The 20,491-nt window shown below is 36.9% G+C and overlaps 1 protein-coding gene across 6 annotated transcripts in view; it reads right to left on the bottom strand.

Annotated features, from left to right (window-relative positions):
- The window catches only part of Cep97 (centrosomal protein 97kDa), a 170,753-nt gene that overhangs the window by 72,208 nt on the left and 78,054 nt on the right, over positions 1–20,491 (bottom strand). For 4 of the 6 annotated variants that reach the window (XM_069820845.1, XM_069820846.1, XM_069820850.1 and 1 more), the window contains exon 7: positions 14,835–15,037. In XM_069820845.1, coding sequence (XP_069676946.1) covers positions 14,835–15,037 — 203 coding nt within the window. Of the gene's footprint in view, positions 1–14,834; positions 15,101–20,491 lie in introns of all 6 variants that reach the window. The other 2 variants (XM_069820847.1, XM_069820848.1) reach the window with 1 other exon arrangement.

Raw genomic sequence — 20,491 nt, 5'->3', positions numbered from 1 at the left:
GTTTAAAGGTGGCACCCAAACTTCATTAAACACACTTACGCTAGGTGCTGACTTACCAGAAAAAATTCATTCACCGCGTTCGGATTTTTATTCTTTGCATTATTTCAAATGGAGCTGTATCGCCTCTGTCCGCATGACTGGATTCCATTCAGAATTCTGGCCAGAGAATTCTAAACGGATTTTCATACAGTCCAAGATCAAAATAAAGAATGTCATGGCAAATATATCGATTGCAAGGCCTCCAAACGTGGTAATATTGAAGGTATAATGAAATAGATGACGAGAAGCTTATTTTATTAAGTCCAACAGTATGAAGAGCTTTGTAATTTATTAAATTAGAATTATAGCAATGTAATATGGAGAAAGAATGTATGGGATGGGATTGTGAAAATACTAAATTAACCAGGTATGTCCATAATTTAATTAAGGTACAAAGCTATTCATTTTATTTCCAGGTTCAACTCAGAACATTACAATTAAATAATGCACTCTAGCGGTAAATTGCAATTGATTATTAATTTTGATTATTAATTTGGAAATGCGGACGAGTGATACTATAATAAAAATCCGAACGCAACAAATTTTTTCCAGTAAGTAAGCACCTACCTTTACTCTTTCTTTACTGCTTAAAGAAGAGATAATGACATTGTTGCCAGCATAGTAACCAGTATTTTTCAAAATTTTCAGTGTATCTAGAGGCTGCTGACAATCATTGGACTTTAATGTTGTAGATGAGAACTCAAATTCTGATTCATTTTTTCTTAATAATTCTTTATAAATTAGCTGACATACAGTCATAGTCATTACTACTACCTAACTCTTCATCTTTCCTTACCTATTTAATGGATGTATTTGATTATGAATTAGAATTGGAAGCTTCTTTGAATTTAAGCTTTTTGAATAAGAAACTAAAAACATCTGCTTGAACAGATTTCATTTTAACACTGAGAACTTCTTCTAATTGAGAAAATGAACTTTTATATATAATGTTTCAGCTATTTTTCAACATAGCCACCATCAGAATTGAGACACTTGTCGTATCGTGGGATCAACTTTTGTATCCCTCTGTCGTAGAACTCTGCCGCCTGTGAATGGAACTAGCATGTGACAGACATCTTCAGCTCTTCGTCATTACCAAAACGCTCACCGGAGGACAAGAATTTCTTGAGGTGCAAGAAAACGTGAAAATCGCTGGGAGCAAGATCAGGACTGCAGGGTGGATGATCAAACAACTCCCAGCCAAATTCCGTCAAAACAGCTGTTGTGCGCCGAGCCGTATGTGGACGAGCATTGTCATGGAGGAGCACAACACCTGCAGTAAGCATTCCACGCCTCTTGTTTTGAATGGCACGTCGCAATTTTCGCAGTGTAACGGTCAGCATTCACTGTTTCACCTCTTGGAAGGAAGTCAATGAGCAGAATGCCCTTCCTGTCCCAGAACACTGTGCACATCACCTTCCGTACCGACAGAGTCTGTTTGAATTTCGTCCTGACCGGAGATCCACTATGCCACCAATGCATTGACTGCTACTTGGTTTCCGGGGTGAAGTGCGAAATCCAAGTCTCATCGCCTGTGACGATCCTGTCGAGGAACTCGTCGCCGTCATCGTGATACCATTGCAGAAATGTCAGTGCTGCTCCTAAACGTTGCATTTTGTGTTCGGGTGTCAGGTTTTTCGGCACCCACATGGCACACACTTTTTTGAACAGCAGGTGCTTAGTGACAATCTCATGCAACAAGGATCGCGATATCTGCGGAAAATGGCTGCTCAGCTCGGTAATCGTGAAGCGATGGTTCTCCATGATGCACTGCCGCACCAGCTCAACACGATCATCATTGATGAGGGATGGTCGCCCACTGCGCTCTTCATCATAGACACTTTGACGACCTTCGGAAAACTGCCTACACCAGCGACGCACCATCTGCTTACTCATGATGTTCGGCCCATAGACCTGACAGAGTTGCCGATGAATTTCAATTGGTGCAATGCTTTGTGCATTAAAGAACTTTATCACCAACCAAACCTCGCAGGCAGCGGGAGAAGGAGTAAGAGCTTCCATTTCGGACCACTGCTGCCATGCTACTGGCACCAGGCGGGACCTATCCAGCTGGCATATGATTGATACGTCATAGATCTGTTACGCATGTGCAATTGACACGGCTAATTACGTTTACTTTCAGGGGTAAAAATCGGGAAACTTACTTTCTGGATGCGCCTCATATTATATATATTCGTTATTCTTCGTTTTCTTACACCATACAACCATGAATGTTGCGACACGAGAAAACAGTCATCTACTAGCATTTCGAATGAAAAGAGAGCACTACAATGCTGGTAATATTCACCATAAATGAAGAGTCCACTGCAAGAATGATGGAAGTCACTTTCTTGTTGAAAATGAACCAAGACTGTCAATGCAAGACAGAGGTCTCCTTCGTGCTCTCGATGCTGCCCGCCGAACACAGTGTGCTGTAAGGCTAGAGAAGGGGAAGAGACTCGTACCTCAACAGATAGGAGCAATCTGTGGGGGATTGCGGCAATGGTCTGCTTATGTTTACAAATAATAACATCAAAATAATAAGAAATATCATATGTTTGTATATTATTTTGACATATATGAAGCTGGAGCCCCATCTGTTGCTATTGACACAAGCCATTGCAAATTCAACCTCTTCTGTTCTATGGTGCCTTTCAGTGCCTGGAAAAGATCTTCTCCAGCTGTATTTTGTAATTACATCTAGAAGACATTCAGACACAGTAAAATGTTCACTAACTCCTCGGAAGAAAATGGATAGGTGAGGTTTGTCATTTCTATCTGTGCTTTCGTCCAATGCAAGTGAGGAAACTACAAACTGGTTAATTGTGATTTCGACTTCAGATTCAATTACATTTACAATCTTGAAATTCCTTCTCTGAACTGTAATTGGAAACAATTTAATTTTCTTAAACTTTGACTTTGTTCTGGACACAGTATTTTAGTAACGTCTTGTGTGCACGATTTTACAAATAATGTTTCTGTAAAGGGCTTCATTGATTTTCCAATATTCCAAGCTAGAACATAGCTAGCAAGAAGCTTTTATTGTTTAAGACTGAGGACACGTGTGTGATTTGTGTTTGTATTTTCTTATTTTACATTTATCAAAATATTTGTAGGCCTACGCACTTCACCTAAAATTAAATGAAAAACTATATGTTTGTCATGCGGAACTGAGTGTAAACGTATTGTAATATATTGATTATTATGTATAACCAACAATTATACAGATAGCCCCAAAATAAATTATTTTCACATGTTCAACATGCCTGTATTTGTATGATATTCTTTGTGAAGAGTCAAGTATTGTCGTCGCATGTTGAATTTTAACACACCCTTAAAATTTTTCGAACAAATTAAGCATTTCACATTCTCTCCACTAACACAAAAATATTTCTCTTCCTATTCATCCTTGAATGTACTACGTCAGACGTGGGCATTTAAAGTGATGCGCCGTACTACTCTGATTGCTACAACACGCATCACCTGTTAACGTAATACTCAGTGGTGGATCGCGTGAAGTATTGAAACACGGAACGTTAAGTAATTAACCCTTCATTACTCGCGTTAAATTTCGTAACACCAGTACTCACCTGGATTACAATGGTAACCCACATTTGTTTTTGTTTACAGACAAGGTTTAAACATTGCAATTAGATTTAAATGTTAAGAAATATATTGTTTTCAGTTATTACAGTAATGAGAATGGATATGTTACGCATAACGGAACGTATTAAATATAAATATTAATAATGAAATATATTATAGTACACAAATTGCGTTCAAGTGACATGTTTGCATAATAGTTCCACACTGGATGTGTCTTTGAGTCATAATTTATTGTTGCACCATAGTTATGAGTTAGTTCACTATCATCATAATTATGTAGGATATCTGGCATTGTTGCTCACTCGATGTTTGAAGGTCACCTGAACTCTTGATGTAATCTCTCCCACAGGAAACGCAAGTTCACTACTGCTGACCTTTTTTACGTCATATTTGATAACGAAATACCTCTCTCAGGGGTGTAGCAATGAAAAAATTCAGGGATGTAACAACCATTCTCACTTCACTTGTAATATTTTCCAAAACAAATACAAACTATTTTACAAAAAGCTGAAACATAACTGTATTTCTAATTTGCATCATTTGAAAATAAAATTAAGGAACCTATGAAAAACAGATTCTTAGAAACTATCAATCACATCACTAAGAAACAGAAAAAACAATTACGCTATTTTTTAAACCTCTTACTGTAGTTCTTTGTTGTTTTTGTCAATTTACGTCAATTGACTCATCCCCTTAAAAGAAGGGATTCATTTAGTCTTCTACGTCACATAAATCGGCAAGTTTTTCAAAATTTGGAGTTATGTCAGACATTGCAATTATGAGCTGATGGAATAAATTTTCGTCTGAAATACGTGATCTTGGTTTGGATTTTACAATGGCCAACTGAGAAAAAAACTGTTCGCAAATATAGGTTGAGCCAAACATAAAAGCAATTTTCATAACAAAACTCCGAAGATGTGGATATTTTACTTGGCAAAGTTGTTTATATATATCTAAACCAGTCATATTTGTGCATTTGCACTTGGTAAATGTGTCATTTTTCAGTCGAAGAACTTCTAACTGAAGGTCTAATCTTACACATTGATCATTAATGGAGGATGGATTAGCAAATAATAGAAATTCATTCTCTAATTTCTTAAAATCACTGAATCTTTTGTCTGTGAATTCACTTATTACATTTTCCAATATTTGATACAGGTGGCTAATGTTAACATCGGGTAATAGATTAAGCAATTTTAAAGAAGGGATATGATAAAATTCTCTCTGATTTAACTGCATCAGAAATAGACGCAGTTGTGACACAAACAGCTTTAATTCATCGTACATATGTACGATATTTTTATCTTTTCCTTGAAGAGAAATGTTGAAATCGTTAAGAGTGCTGGTTATGTTGCACAGAAAAGCCAAATCAATGATCCACCTCTCGTCTGTCAATTCATTTATCGTTTCACCCTGAAAAGGAAACGCATAATGATTATATAGTCGGTTTACAAGCAAAACACATTAAGTGAGGAATATTACTTCTGAGCAAAAGGCATTTGTACTGTATATACTGCTTATGTATAAACTTAGAATTGGAAAATAAAATACAATTAAAAAGAAATAACTTACTCAAATTAATAATATTTTGAGGATTCAGTTTTGTCGGAATAAAAATGTCTTTTTCTCAGAAGTAATATTTTTTACTTAATGTGTTTTGCTTGTAAACCGATGATGTTATTACGTTACTATTACATACTACTACTACTTACTACACACCACCACCACCACCACCACCACCACTCCTACTCCTATTTCTACTCCTACTACTACTATTATTTAAAAAAATAAATAATTATGTTCTATTAAAACGACGCCACAACTGCCAAGGTTATATCAGCGTCGCCGGTGTGCCGGAATTTTTCCCGCATAAGTTCTTTTATATGCCACTAAATCTATTGACATGAGCCTGTCGCATTTAAGCACACTTAATGCCATCGACCTTGGCCGGGATCGAACCCGCAACCGCGGGCACAGAAGGCCATCACTCTACCGACTCCGTCATTCAGGCCGACACTATTATTACTGTTTATTATTATTATTATTATTTATTTTTTTTTTTTAAGTTACAGTAGTTGCATTATTTTAAGTTTAATTACTGAAATGCAAACTGTACCTGCTTGTTAAAGAAATCACTTATGGTGTTCCGCAGATCAAAAAACCTCTTCAACATTTTCCCACGACTGAGCCATCTCACTTGTGTGTAGTATGCCATGTCTTCATATCCATCACCCATCTCTTTCAACAATTGCCTGAATTGGCTATGTTTCAGTGATTTCGATTTTATTTTATTAATTGTTTTCACTACAACGTTCATAACACTTTCGACGTTAGCAATTTTCGAGCTTAAAACCTGTTGATGTATTATACAGTGAAAACTGTAAATAGTATCAGATCTTCCCCGTGCAGTCAAATAAGATTTTAACCTGCCGACAAAACCTTTTTTCTCACCAGCCATGCATGGTGCTCCGTCAGTTGTGACAGATATTAATTTCGACCAGTCTAGATTTCGTTTTTCTACGGATGAACAGAACCCTTTGAAAATATCGTCACCTGTGGTAGTATCCATCAAAGGGATTAAGTCCAATAGATATTCATTAATAACAAGCTTCTCATCCACTCCTCGGATGAATAATACTAATTGTGCCGTATCTGTTATGTCCGTGCTCTCATCTATGGCAATGGAGTACGCCATAAACTGTCCCACTTTAACTTCCAATTGTTTTTGAATATCATTTGAAATATTCACAACTCTTCTACCTATTGTTCGACGGGAAAGTTTCAGTTTTTCAAACATATTTTTTTGTTCTGGACATATTAATCCAACAGCCTCATTCAGTAATTTCTTTATAAATTCCCCTTCTGTGTAATATTTTTTAGCTTTCGCGATCTCTCAAGCTATCCGATAACTCGCCTGAACAATTCTTTTCGATAAAATTTCACTACCTAAGCTTTTTTTTGTGTTGGATTTGTCTCTAGCCTGATATTTCTCTTTCAACTCTACTAACTGTTTTGTACGATCACAACCTGAAAAAATACAATATTATTACAGAATAAAAAACGATTACCAAACCTCATGGAAGAAGAATGAAGAAGCAGAAGAAGAGTAAACTCCATAAAATCATATGAATGCTTAAAATTAATATACTATAAATATTGAAATCAAACACTTGCCTTTAATTTGTCTGTGTTCGTTATGACAGCTTTCATAATGTCGCTGAACGTTGCTCTTCTTGACTGCTAGTAAAATTTTGTAGCATAATAAGCACCTAACACTTTCCCCTTCTTCGCAACAAAAGAATTCATTTTCCCATTCTTTGTGGAAGTAATATTTTTCGACTTTTTTACTTCAGGAGCTTCCTTAGAGAGCGACATTATTTTAGCAAAATCCACCGCTGACTTCTGTTACCTCAGTCCGGTCGGACTGGTAAACAGCTAGGGGTATGGAGGGAGGGAAGTCACGTGGCTACGTTCGACTCCGTGCGAAATGTACTACTGATGCCCACATCTGTACTACGTCCATGATTAGAAGACACTGTGAAACGGTCGAACACTCCGACCAAGACAATGATAATGGCAGTCCACCACTGCTCTTTGTTTGCACATAAACATTGAGTACAGTACAGGTGGGGATGGGTGAGGCGGAGCGCGCTCATTACGTACTGGCTTCGGTTCCGTTCAGGGGCTTACTCGCGAGTATGCTTTTGGAGACGTCTGGCTTAAGACATATAGAATGTACATAGAGAGTTATATGGCATTATCACTGATAGCCATTGTCCAGTAATGATCGGAAAATCACAGTTAAGCTTTGAGTGCTAAGCATTTCAAACTTTCAATTGCTTCCCCTGCAAAATGTATTCCAAATAACATCCATCATTCTTGCAGTGGACTCTTCAAATATTTCCTTTCATACAGTCCACAATACATAAGGATGAGTATTTTCCCTGGACAAAAAGTACAATAAAGATTGGCGAAAATAAAGACGAGTATTTTCTCTGGACCAAAAGACCAGAGGCGAGAATTGTGATAAGGTTAGAGTGGATTAAATGGAGGGATAGTTAAGCGACAGGAGGCGAGATTTCTCTCCATCAATAAAGCTACAACTTTTCAATTGCTGATAACATGACTTCAACTTCGCTAGAGAATGCTCATGCAGCCACTCAAAACACTATTAATTGATGTTCTTTCTAATTTGCTTATGATTCTTCTATAAAAAAAAACTGAGACTATTGTATCGTATTTTATTTTGATAACTTGAAACACATATGAAACAAACTGAATAGAAGTTTTTAGATTACTGTTACCTATTCAGAAATTATTATAAAGATGGCCGAGATTCTGAGCATGGCCAACTTGATGATCACTTACTTCCCTTTGCTTAAGCAACTGACATGTTGCAACAAGTTGGTCATGTTTTTTTATTGGGTTATTTTACGACACTGTATCAACATCTCAGGTTATTTAGCATCTGAATGAAATGAATGTGATAATGCTGGTGAAATGAATCTGGGATCCAGCACCGAAAGTTGCCCAGCATTTGCTCGTATTAGGTTGAGGGAAAACCCCAGAAAAAACCTCAACCAGGTAACCTGCACTGACCAGGATTTGAACCTGGGCCACCTGGTTTCGCAGTCAGGCGCACTAACCTTGATCATTTTACGAGTAATTTTGTACCAGTGGTCGCTGCGTTAGGTGCTACTACAGTGCTCTCATTTTACGAGGAAACTTCGCATCATTCTGCCGCCAACTGACTTCCTGCTCTTCTGACCGCAGAATGGGAAGCCAGTTCTACAAAACACCTCAGCAGTTAGTTGCATTTGAGAATTGTACCGGTGTGTGTGTGTGTGTGTGTGTGTGTGTGTGTGTGTGTGTGTGTGTGTGTGTGTGTGTGTGTGTGTGTGTGTGTGTGTGTGTGTGTGTGTGTGTGTGTGTGTGTGTGTGTGTGTGTGTGTGTGTGTGTGTGTGTGTGTGTGTGTGTGTGTGTGTGTGTGTGTGTGTGTGTGTGTGTGTGTGTGTGTGTGTGTGTGTGTGTGTGTGTGTGTGTGTGTGTGTGTGTGTGTGTGTGTGTGTGTGTGTGTGTGTGTGTGTGTGTGTGTGTGTGTGTGTGTGTGTGTGTGTGTGTGTGTGTGTGTGTGTGTGTGTGTGTGTGTGTGTGTGTGTGTGTGTGTGTGTGTGTGTGTGTGTGTGTGTGTGTGTGTGTGTGTGTGTGTGTGTGTGTGTGTGTGTGTGTGTGTGTGTGTGTGTGTGTGTGTGTGTGTGTGTGTGTGTGTGTGTGTGTGTGTGTGTGTGTGTGTGTGTGTGTGTGTGTGTGTGTGTGTGTGTGTGTGTGTGTGTGTGTGTGTGTGTGTGTGTGTGTGTGTGTGTGTGTGTGTGTGTGTGTGTGTGTGTGTGTGTGTGTGTGTGTGTGTGTGTGTGTGTGTGTGTGTGTGTGTGTGTGTGTGTGTGTGTGTGTGTGTGTGTGTGTGTGTGTGTGTGTGTGTGTGTGTGTGTGTGTGTGTGTGTGTGTGTGTGTGTGTGTGTGTGTGTGTGTGTGTGTGTGTGTGTGTGTGTGTGTGTGTGTGTGTGTGTGTGTGTGTGTGTGTGTGTGTGTGTGTGTGTGTGTGTGTGTGTGTGTGTGTGTGTGTGTGTGTGTGTGTGTGTGTGTGTGTGTGTGTGTGTGTGTGTGTGTGTGTGTGTGTGTGTGTGTGTGTGTGTGTGTGTGTGTGTGTGTGTGTGTGTGTGTGTGTGTGTGTGTGTGTGTGTGTGTGTGTGTGTGTGTGTGTGTGTGTGTGTGTGTGTGTGTGTGTGTGTGTGTGTGTGTGTGTGTGTGTGTGTGTGTGTGTGTGTGTGTGTGTGTGTGTGTGTGTGTGTGTGTGTGTGTGTGTGTGTGTGTGTGTGTGTGTGTGTGTGTGTGTGTGTGTGTGTGTGTGTGTGTGTGTGTGTGTGTGTGTGTGTGTGTGTGTGTGTGTGTGTGTGTGTGTGTGTGTGTGTGTGTGTGTGTGTGTGTGTGTGTGTGTGTGTGTGTGTGTGTGTGTGTGTGTGTGTGTGTGTGTGTGTGTGTGTGTGTGTGTGTGTGTGTGTGTGTGTGTGTGTGTGTGTGTGTGTGTGTGTGTGTGTGTGTGTGTGTGTGTGTGTGTGTGTGTGTGTGTGTGTGTGTGTGTGTGTGTGTGTGTGTGTGTGTGTGTGTGTGTGTGTGTGTGTGTGTGTGTGTGTGTGTGTGTGTGTGTGTGTGTGTGTGTGTGTGTGTGTGTGTGTGTGTGTGTGTGTGTGTGTGTGTGTGTGTGTGTGTGTGTGTGTGTGTGTGTGTGTGTGTGTGTGTGTGTGTGTGTGTGTGTGTGTGTGTGTGTGTGTGTGTGTGTGTGTGTGTGTGTGTGTGTGTGTGTGTGTGTGTGTGTGTGTGTGTGTGTGTGTGTGTGTGTGTGTGTGTGTGTGTGTGTGTGTGTGTGTGTGTGTGTGTGTGTGTGTGTGTGTGTGTGTGTGTGTGTGTGTGTGTGTGTGTGTGTGTGTGTGTGTGTGTGTGTGTGTGTGTGTGTGTGTGTGTGTGTGTGTGTGTGTGTGTGTGTGTGTGTGTGTGTGTGTGTGTGTGTGTGTGTGTGTGTGTGTGTGTGTGTGTGTGTGTGTGTGTGTGTGTGTGTGTGTGTGTGTGTGTGTGTGTGTGTGTGTGTGTGTGTGTGTGTGTGTGTGTGTGTGTGTGTGTGTGTGTGTGTGTGTGTGTGTGTGTGTGTGTGTGTGTGTGTGTGTGTGTGTGTGTGTGTGTGTGTGTGTGTGTGTGTGTGTGTGTGTGTGTGTGTGTGTGTGTGTGTGTGTGTGTGTGTGTGTGTGTGTGTGTGTGTGTGTGTGTGTGTGTGTGTGTGTGTGTGTGTGTGTGTGTGTGTGTGTGTGTGTGTGTGTGTGTGTGTGTGTGTGTGTGTGTGTGTGTGTGTGTGTGTGTGTGATTGTTGCATGTGTATTAAGTAATCGATTGGGAAATGAAGTATACAGTTGAACAGCAAATTTTATTTGGTGGAATGTTACATGAAAAAAGAACTATAGAAGATGCATTCAGAGATTTACTCGTAAATATCCTGACTCTAGCAAGCCTACAAAATCTTGCGTTTCGAATTTGATGAAAAAGTGGTGTACAACAGGTTCAGTTTGTGATATACAGAGGAAGCGGAAAAAACATGTTTTAATTGAAGATAAACTTGGGGATATTCGGGCATGATTAGAAGTCCCAGAAAATCACTTAATCGTCTAGCACAGGAAATGAACACATCCATGGTGTCAGCCCACAAAGCAACCAGTCTACTGAAATTTCAACCACATAAACAAAGGTTTGTTCAGGAACTTCACCAGACAGATTTCGCTGCCAGAATAAGGTTTTTTAATTGGTTTCGTGACAGTGTTTACATGGAAATTTGGATCCACAGCTAATGTTTATGTCTGATGACATGTAAATTCTCAAAATGTGTGAATGTGGTGCACTGAGAACCCATATATTATAAAGGAAGTGCCATTGCATCCCATTAAAATAGGGATATGGTGTGCGGTAAACACACAACAGATAATTGGGCCTATATTTTTCGAATATCCGGTGAATTCAGATGTGTATGTGAGAATAATGTTGCGTCCATTTCTTAATGAACTGACATAGGAAGAGAAGGATTATGGATATTTTCAAAAGGATGGTGTCACAGTGCATACTGCTCATAATTCTATAGACACTTTACGTCCAGTTTTTGATGACTGTACAGGTTTATGACCCCCTAGATCAGCCGACCTACTTACTGTGATTATTATCTTTGGGGAAACCTAAAGGGCAAAATTTACCGAAATAATCTCTGTATTATAGAAAAACTGAAGGTCTAAATAACACGTGCAATACAGTCTATTACCGAAACGGTATCTGAAATAAATGGTGAGTATACACCTGAATACATGTATTCTTAATTACAATCTAAATTCGTGAACTTATTTTATTCTGTAGTTGCTAAATGTCTTGATCTGCCGAGAGTAATGAAACATGCTTCCAGCCGATGCAAGCACAACACAAAGGAAAGTGTACACCAAGGTTCCGCTGTAATCTAGTTTCTTCGTAAAATGAAAGCACTGTTGAAAAGTGAGGAAACTTCAAATTATTATATTATTGACTGCATCTATCTTTCTTATTACAGAGTTCATTTTTAGAAAAATTTAAGTTTAAGGAAGTAGTCACATTACTCATAATTTTATATTTCAATAGAAGTTAAATTTTTTTTGGGGGGGGAGGCAACAAGACCCCCTCGATATACACCCCCGGGATCCTAGATATTTGAAATGATCTATTGCCTTGACTGTGCCTTCCAAGAAATTCAGATTCTTACCCTCTCCACCAATGACAGATATTCTGTCTTCTTGAAATTTATATTTCTGTCCCCTGATGTATCACAATCAATCTTCTCATCATGAATTTCATGTCAGCCCTATCTTGTGTGATAATTGCTTGGTCGCCTGTAAAAAGTAGTGAATGCAACAACCTTGGCTCAACCCTTTAGACGTACTGAACTTAGGAGATATAACTTCCTTGCATCTGATATATGCTCTACAGTTCTTGTACATTCTCTTCATGAGCAGTTTTCTTATATTTATACTTTTCATTAACTCTCAAAGTCTAAAAATAGGTATACATATATTCATATATGAGGTCTCTCAAATTAATAGGTATCTAAAGATGGTGACTGAGTCATATGCCTTTTCCAGCTCTACAAATATAAAGTGTTTTTCTTGTTCCCGTTTCGAACTTTCTTCTAAATCATATCAGTATTATTACTTGGGCACAAAGAAAATAATGGTTCATGCTACATTATACACTTCCCAGTACCTGGACATCCTTCACAATACAATGCCTCCTCCTTTTCTTTATAAGATGGTCAATAATAGATTTCAGGCCTCTTGTATGTTGCATCTCTATAAATTTATAGATATCCTTATGCTGGTAGTGTGAAACCATCAGTTGATATTCCTGCATTTCACATACATCAATCAACCTCCTACCATTATTGTTTTCTTTTTCATCAAATAATCTTCCTAGAGAGTCCTCAAATCTTCCAACGACCCACCTGTTCAGATCTTCAAGGACAAAGAACTATTGGTTATCTTTATATGTTTCCAATAGTTTGCTCAACTGCTAAAAATATTCATCTTTACTCTGTACTGGTGCATCCTCTGAGCATGGGTGTCTATGGACATCATATCAACCCCAAACAAGTTAATCATAACTTTCATCCTTCTTTCAATTATCTCCTCCCAGGTTTTGATGTAATTCCTCTATTTTCTTCTTTATCACCATTCAAAACCAGCCCTTGCCCTAGCCACTTTGTCTACTCCACTCCATATATGTACATCTCCATTCCGAATCTCTTACCCAGAACCTTTCTTTTCCATCAAGATAACTAGATGAAAGTTTATACCACCAATTTCCTTCACTATTTCATCCTTTTTTTCTTTCTAACTCTGGACATTCAATGTTCCAATTTTCATTGTCCATATTCATAGCCAATGTCGTTGTTTAAATTTCCATCTGGCTTCATTATTCTGGAGAAAGGTTGCAATGTTTTCTTTTACAGTAAAGGTAGCGAACTCTTTGTCCAACACCCACCCTGGAGGACTGGGTGATGTGCATTAAAGGATTTCTTCCCCTAGCTTTTGATGATTCAACGTCTATCTGCAAAGGCACAAACTTCACTGTACCCTGGCAGGGACCCTTACAGGAGACTATCATCCGGGATAGATAATCCCTGTTTTTAAGGTGTGTTACTCCTCTATCACGCCCTAATTTGTTCTGGCTTGTAACAGGCAGAGCCTAGCTTCCCATCTTAATTGCCTTAATAAACAATGAAGAAATACTTATCAGAATAGATATCAAAGCTATGACCAATAAAAGAAAAAAATAAGATAACCAACACATTTACACATAAATACAAACACTACACTCCTTACAAAATATAAATAGTAAGAGGAACTTTGTTACTGAGTAGATGAAGTATGCCCTTCACTAACATAATATTTCTTGATGATCAGTTTATATTACAACAAACTGAAGGTAATGATCTTGAAGATCAGTATTTATGTTAGATGTTATTTTTAGGCATATAATTTTCAGACATCAAATAAAACTGTAATGACATATCAAGGAAAAATCTAATCACAAAAACAACAGCCACAGAAAATAATCAATACAGCTAGTATATCAAATTTTGCTTCTATCATTTATGAAACATTTATGAAACATGCTAAAAAATATTCACGACTTTCAGCTATGTATGAAATTATTAAACAATTGTTGTGAAATGAAGTGACAGAAGAGCTTGAAATAGAATTCTATAAAACTACAGTAATTCCAGTAACTTATTTAAGGTAGCGAGATTTAGTTTTCAACACTAACATAACAAAAGCAAATACCAACATTACAAATGAGATTTCTGACATCAGTGCAAGATAAAAGCCATAATTAAATAATAAGAGCACTGACCATGCCTGCAATATCTAAGAAATTTCATAAAATAAAAAAACTAGAAAAAAACACATGCTAAGAGCGAATGGAACAAATAATAGCATTCCAAAACAAGCTAATTATAACCAAGCTACATAAAAAAAAAAGGTCTTGGTACAAAAAAAAATTTAAGATAGCTGAGTGTGGGCCAGTTATTAGCCTGTACATGTAGAGGACTGAATTACTTTTATTTAATAAGATAATAAGAAAGCAATGTTGTAATGAGGTTGGCAAAAGGGCAATGTAAGTACTCTGAGAAAAACATTCTATAGAGCTAAGTGTTCGTGTAGGCTTCCGCAGCTGGTGTACATGGTCTCTGGATAAACTTCGGGGCTTATACGTTGTCTTGGTGTTGGTGGCTGATGTTTCGACAGCACAGTGGTCAAAACGTCAGCCACCAACACCAAGACAATGCCATATAAGCCCCGAAGTTTATCCAGAGACCATTCTATAGAGCTGCTTTCCAGGCTAAAAATCTCAAAAGACCTGATGAGTATTCTACCCAACCTCAATAATAAAGAGCTAGTAATTCTTTATTTAACAACCTTTAAAGCAGGACACAATGAAATAGCCATGTAAATCAAATTATTTGCGAGAATTTTGACCCAGGACCCCTCTGTCCACCAAACATCACGTGATACGACATGGATATTCTCATCTGATTACATCAAACATATGAGTTACATAATGAAATACAAACCATCAGTGGTGAGCTGCTCTCGTAACTGCTGCTGGTGTTGCTGTGCCTTACTGAGTATGAGCCGTAGCTTACGATCATCTTCTGACTGCAAGCTGTCTCCAGAAATGGGGCAGACAGACGCAAGATATTGAGCCAGAGCTTGGTGCTCCCCTACTCGAAACTGACGACCACGTCCTTGGGAGTACAGCCACTCTGCCTTCAAGCTGGTGCAGGCAAAGTAACCCACATTATATAGGGCACATGCTACAAAATCTCTACTCAGTCCCCTTACAACTTAGTTAAGGATGAAATCGCAATCATTTAACTACCTATGCAGCACAATTAATATGAATAATTCAAGTCCTCAATACACCAAAGGACTCACAAATATTTAAATACTGATATTCAATAAGAATAGTAAATAAAAGAAATTACTGCATACAATATTACACTTGCAAATCGATGTCACTGATATGTGTGCCTATAAACAAAAACAGACTAGTTCTCAGGTACTGAATTATTGTTATTTAACTCTACGATATTGGTTTCATATGTGCATTAAAATAATTTGTGGATTTAAGAAAGATAATACCTGTAAAACTGAAGCAATATTCTTATTAAAGAAAAATCTATTTTCCAGTATAGATGTTTCTAAATTTATTGTACTTAAACATTCATAACTTTGGTTATGCTTTTTTCTGTTTGAGTGATATATTTTACTGACTGGAGGTCAATACTGTCATTCAACACTGAGTATATTGAGTATCATACAGTCAGTGAACATAAATTTGTGCAATTGACAAAGTCAAATAATGCATATAAAATAAACAGAGACATAAAAAATAATAAAATTGTATAAGAAACACTCAACAACATTAACATTAAAAAATTCATTAATATCATAAAAGGGTTTGTTGATCAACCAACCAGAGACAAGTCTGTTAAAAGACTCCCTTTTCACATTTAAAACATGTGTCGGAAATTTATTTGCAATTTTTAAAGACATAATAAAATAATTATTCATTGTTTTGGTTAGCCTACACTAAGGTATATCAAAAAGGTCACAGTTTCTGATGTTGTATATAGGTGAACATCATTTCCATGTGTCAACATTTGAGAATTATCTTTGACAAAATTTAGGGCTTGATAAATAGGCTATACAGTGATGTTACAGTCATTATTTTTTTCATTCACTAACAGTCTGCAGTGTGCCGTCATTGATGAATTTGTTATAATTCTAATAGCTTTTTTTGTAACATAAGAACCTTATTAATATGAGTACTATTACCCCATAAAAGTAGTCCGTAAGAAAGTATATTATGAAAATTAGAAAAATAGACATTGTAATACACTGCAACCAAAAGGAATATATATATAAGGATATGTTTCATTTTGTCCTTAATTTCCAAAATAAATGAAAATGTAGTTTAATGATTCATCTGACCCTTATGTTTATCCACATTACTATTGAGATTTTTTGTCTCAATTTGTCTCCCAAAAAAAAAAAAAAAAAAAAAAGGCTCTGTCCAGTTAAATGTCATTTTTTTCTAATTGAAGAGATTATTCTATTACAAAAACTGCAAAGAAAATCCAAATTTTGTAGGTAATTTCATTCCCTAGCAATTCTCTTGTGAAGTTTCATTTCACAATGACAATGTCAGCTAAGCCTCCACACATGCAGTTAGGTTGCATCATTGCAGTACTGCTCTCTAGCATGCTGTGTTTGTATCCATTGTTGCAACAATTACAAGGATTTGTAGTGTTTTTGGTTGTACTACTCTGAACATTATTAGAAGAGTAATATTATAAGTTTTCATAAATCTCCGAACAGAGAAAAATTTTTCTGAAACAGTATAATGAATGGCTGAATAGGATTAAGCACAAAGCCTTCATTCCAAGCAAATATGGTCACGTATGCTCTGTTTCTTTTTTTACTTTGTTATTTAATGACATTGTACCAATTACCAGGTTATTTATTAGCGTCAATGGGATTGATGATAGTGACATGGTATTTGGCGAGAAGAGGCCGAGGATTCGCCATAGATTACCTGAAATTCACCTTACAGTTATGCTCTGTTAATTTTGCTGAAGATGACTATGAATAATACTGCCTCTTACAAGCCAGTTTACTTCAAACTAAAAAACGCAGAATTAAAAAAAAAATCTATTCCTCATGTGCATTTAAGGGAACAGAAACAATTATTAGATTCGTCATTAAAAAGGAAGAAAGATGACAGTGCTTATCTAAGAGAAAAGTAGTGCATGAAGCAATACTGGAATCAAAAGCAAGTAACAGTTTTCAGTGTTTGAACTAGTTACGAAAATTTCGTAAAAGACATTCAGTCAGACGAATATCAAGGAAAAGAATCAAACAACAAAGAAACACAACTTTATACCAATTTGTCAGAAATCAGTGCACAGTGTGATATATAGAAATGTTCAAATTGAAAGTAAGAACTATAATGAAACAGTGACAATCTAGGATATATCATTTACACTATCGGACAATGACAGTTGTAGAACCGAAGCAAAAATGGAAAGTGATGTTTGTCAAAATAAAGAAATGAAAAATTAAATGTTCTTTGTAATGTGGGAATGTCTCATGTCCCTTTTTGTTTTTTGTATGAAATCTGGTAAACTGGTTACGACTGTGAAGCTTTCAATCAAGAGACCATGTTTACATGTTGAAACTGAGTACACAGGTCACAGAAATGTGTGGTGTTAATAGGAAAACTTAAATATACATTGTTTAATGTGTACAATGTGTGAGTTTAGCTACATCGATCATGTAAATGGTACAGATTTTTAATTTTCAAACATTTATCTGAAACAATAAATTTAGCAATTTTGGGACACGATAGTATGTATTATATATTAGTAAAAACATATATTGATCTTGAAATTAGGAGAGAGTGGGGATAAAAAAGGGGTGAATAGTGTAAATTATGGGAAAGTAAAGCAAAGTTTGGATAGCTGGTGATGGTCAATATGACAGCTCAGGTTTTGGTGACAAATATGTAACATATAGAGGAATGGATATAACGATGGACAATATTTTAGATTTTGTTCTGTTGCAGAAGGGTACTATTAAAGGAAACCTGGAAGAACTAGCATATAAATCAATGATTACTCATCTCTTATCTAACAACTTCTGCTTAGCTATATTTAGTGTACCGGTATTCTATATTTAGAACACACTTTCGAAAGAACAGTAAAAAGTTATACATTCACTATTCATGCTAATACTTTTGCAGCAACAAGAACATTCTGCTCTTGACGACATTAGCTTACATTCAAGCAATTACACCACTCTGTTCTCAAGTGAACAGGCTTCTGGCAGCACTTCTACACTAGGTTTCCTCTGGGATTCGAACTGGTACAGTTTAATTCTAACCATTGTCTTACAAATACTGATTAAAATGAAGGCTATGACAAGCATAGATATTTAATACTGCTTAGTGTTTCTTTGTTTACACGTGCAGCTTGAGTCCAGGCTGATGTTATGTCATTGCCTGTAACATGCCATATTACAATGACAAATGAATAGTGTTCCAGACATTGTAGAAAAGTGCAGTTTTTTTTTTTTCGTTGTTCTTCTCTCAGTATCAACTTTCTTAATAATTCATAAAATAAATAGGTATTTTTAACCAGACAGGACCTTTGAACGACATATTTTCTTCCACTGATCTGTTCGAATCACACAAGAATATCACTACTGATGTTCCAGACATTGTAGAAAAGTGCAGTTTTTTTTTTTTTTCGTTGTTCTTCTCTCAGTATCAACTTTCTTAATAATTCATAAAATAAATAGGTATTTTTAACCAGACAGGACCTTTGAACGACATATTTTCTTCCACTGATCTGTTCGAATCACACAAGAATATCACTACTGCTGTTCATCTCTGCATTTTCGACATATGACTACATACTTCACTGTCTGATTTCTGTGCTCGATCTTCTTACAATAACCTAGCATATTATATTACATGTGACACTTTTACATCCTACTATATTACATGTGATTTAATTCTGTTGGAAATAATAATGAAATTATTTTATGGTGTTCTACAACAGTGGTTCCCAAAGTGTGCTCCGCGGACTCCTGGAAATCTGCCAACACTTATCAGGGGATCCGTGGTTGGCAATATATATTTTGAAATAAATAACATATAATACTACCGTTTTTCTCGATGCAATACTGTATGGGACTGTACCTGATAAAGTTAGTATATCGGCAAGGGTAGATGACCAGATCTCACACTTGGGTGAGCTGGCCTTCAAACCACTGTAAAAAACACGACTTTCTTTTTTCAGTTAAGGTAGTCAATTCTATTGAAAGTTTTGTCTGATTGGCGAGGGTAGCAAGTTATTAGTTAGTTGTTACCTGTTCGGTGTGTGTGAATGCAGTTTTTTCTCTTGAGACCAACAGTGTAAGAATAAGTTTTTGTAAATGTGCCCAGAGACTTAGGCCTAATGTCGTAACTATTATAAAATAAATTTGATTGACAATGTTATTTAGTCAGGAATACATTCTAACACATATTTTTAAAAAGAAACTAATTTCGTTCATTGTTGTGCACGAGTTCTGCTTCTGCTACTTTTATTGTGAAGTCAGTTTTTATTCATTCAGTACGAGCAGGCTTATGTGAGGTGTTCGTGTTAAAATGTGTGTCAATAACTATGTGTCTTTGATTTCGAACATAATATTAATTCAATATTACGAATAATTTTAATTTCATATTGTACAGTGTTGCTCAATGTATCGGTGGCTAATAAAAGACAATAAAAATGACAGTTGTACAAATTCAGAAACCAGTCGATCACTTTGCCATGTATCACACTCCAGTGCTGCTAATTTAAAAACAGGTGAATCAACCAAAAAACGAAAATATGATGAATCATATTTAGCTCTTGGATTTACGTATGTGCAGTAGCGAAATTCCTCCCATTTCCAACAATATATCTGTGCGAAGTAGGATTTTCACTATATGCAGCAACAAAATCAAAATTCTGTCATTGCCTGGAAGCCACATGAGATATGAGAATTCAACTTTCTTCTATCTCCCCCTACTTCAAAGAAATTTGTGAGACGAGAAAACAACATCATTCTACACATTAGGAATTTGAAAGTAATTTTATCTTATAATTATGCATGTAATTACTGGAAAAAATACACGCAGTTTATAAATACTACTGCATGTTTATGAACTCATGGCTATGTATGATAAATGTAGACTAGTTGTAGACATACTGTTGATGTTAAATACGTACAGAATATAAATATGGAGACATATTAAATTTATATCTACATTCTACAGTATACTGATGTAATGAATGAATTAATTTCATTTAATTTAATTCGAGGATCTGTGAATTTTTTTTCGAATCGAAAGGAACCCACGATCAAAAAAGTTTCGGAATCACTGCTCTACACAATTAGTCCTGTCTCTTTAAGCAGCTGAATGAACACAAGGCTAAACATCATGACAATAAATTAAATTGGAGCCCTTCCCTCTCTCTTTCTCTCTCGAGTAATAAACACAGCCTATGGTTCTTCTATCAGCAAACATCCCCCTCAATACCTGTCGTAATGCATCTTGATCCAGCCAGTCTGAATTGGTTTATTGTTTTGTCTCAAGATATCTATGCAGCTAAACTACTATTATTATCAGACATCG

The sequence above is a fragment of the Periplaneta americana genome, chromosome 3 (assembly GCF_040183065.1).
Source record: "Periplaneta americana isolate PAMFEO1 chromosome 3, P.americana_PAMFEO1_priV1, whole genome shotgun sequence".
NCBI classification, from domain to species: Eukaryota; Metazoa; Arthropoda; class Insecta; order Blattodea; family Blattidae; genus Periplaneta; species Periplaneta americana.
Note: the sequence above shows the minus strand (reverse complement) of the source record. Positions and strands in the feature narration are given on the sequence as shown.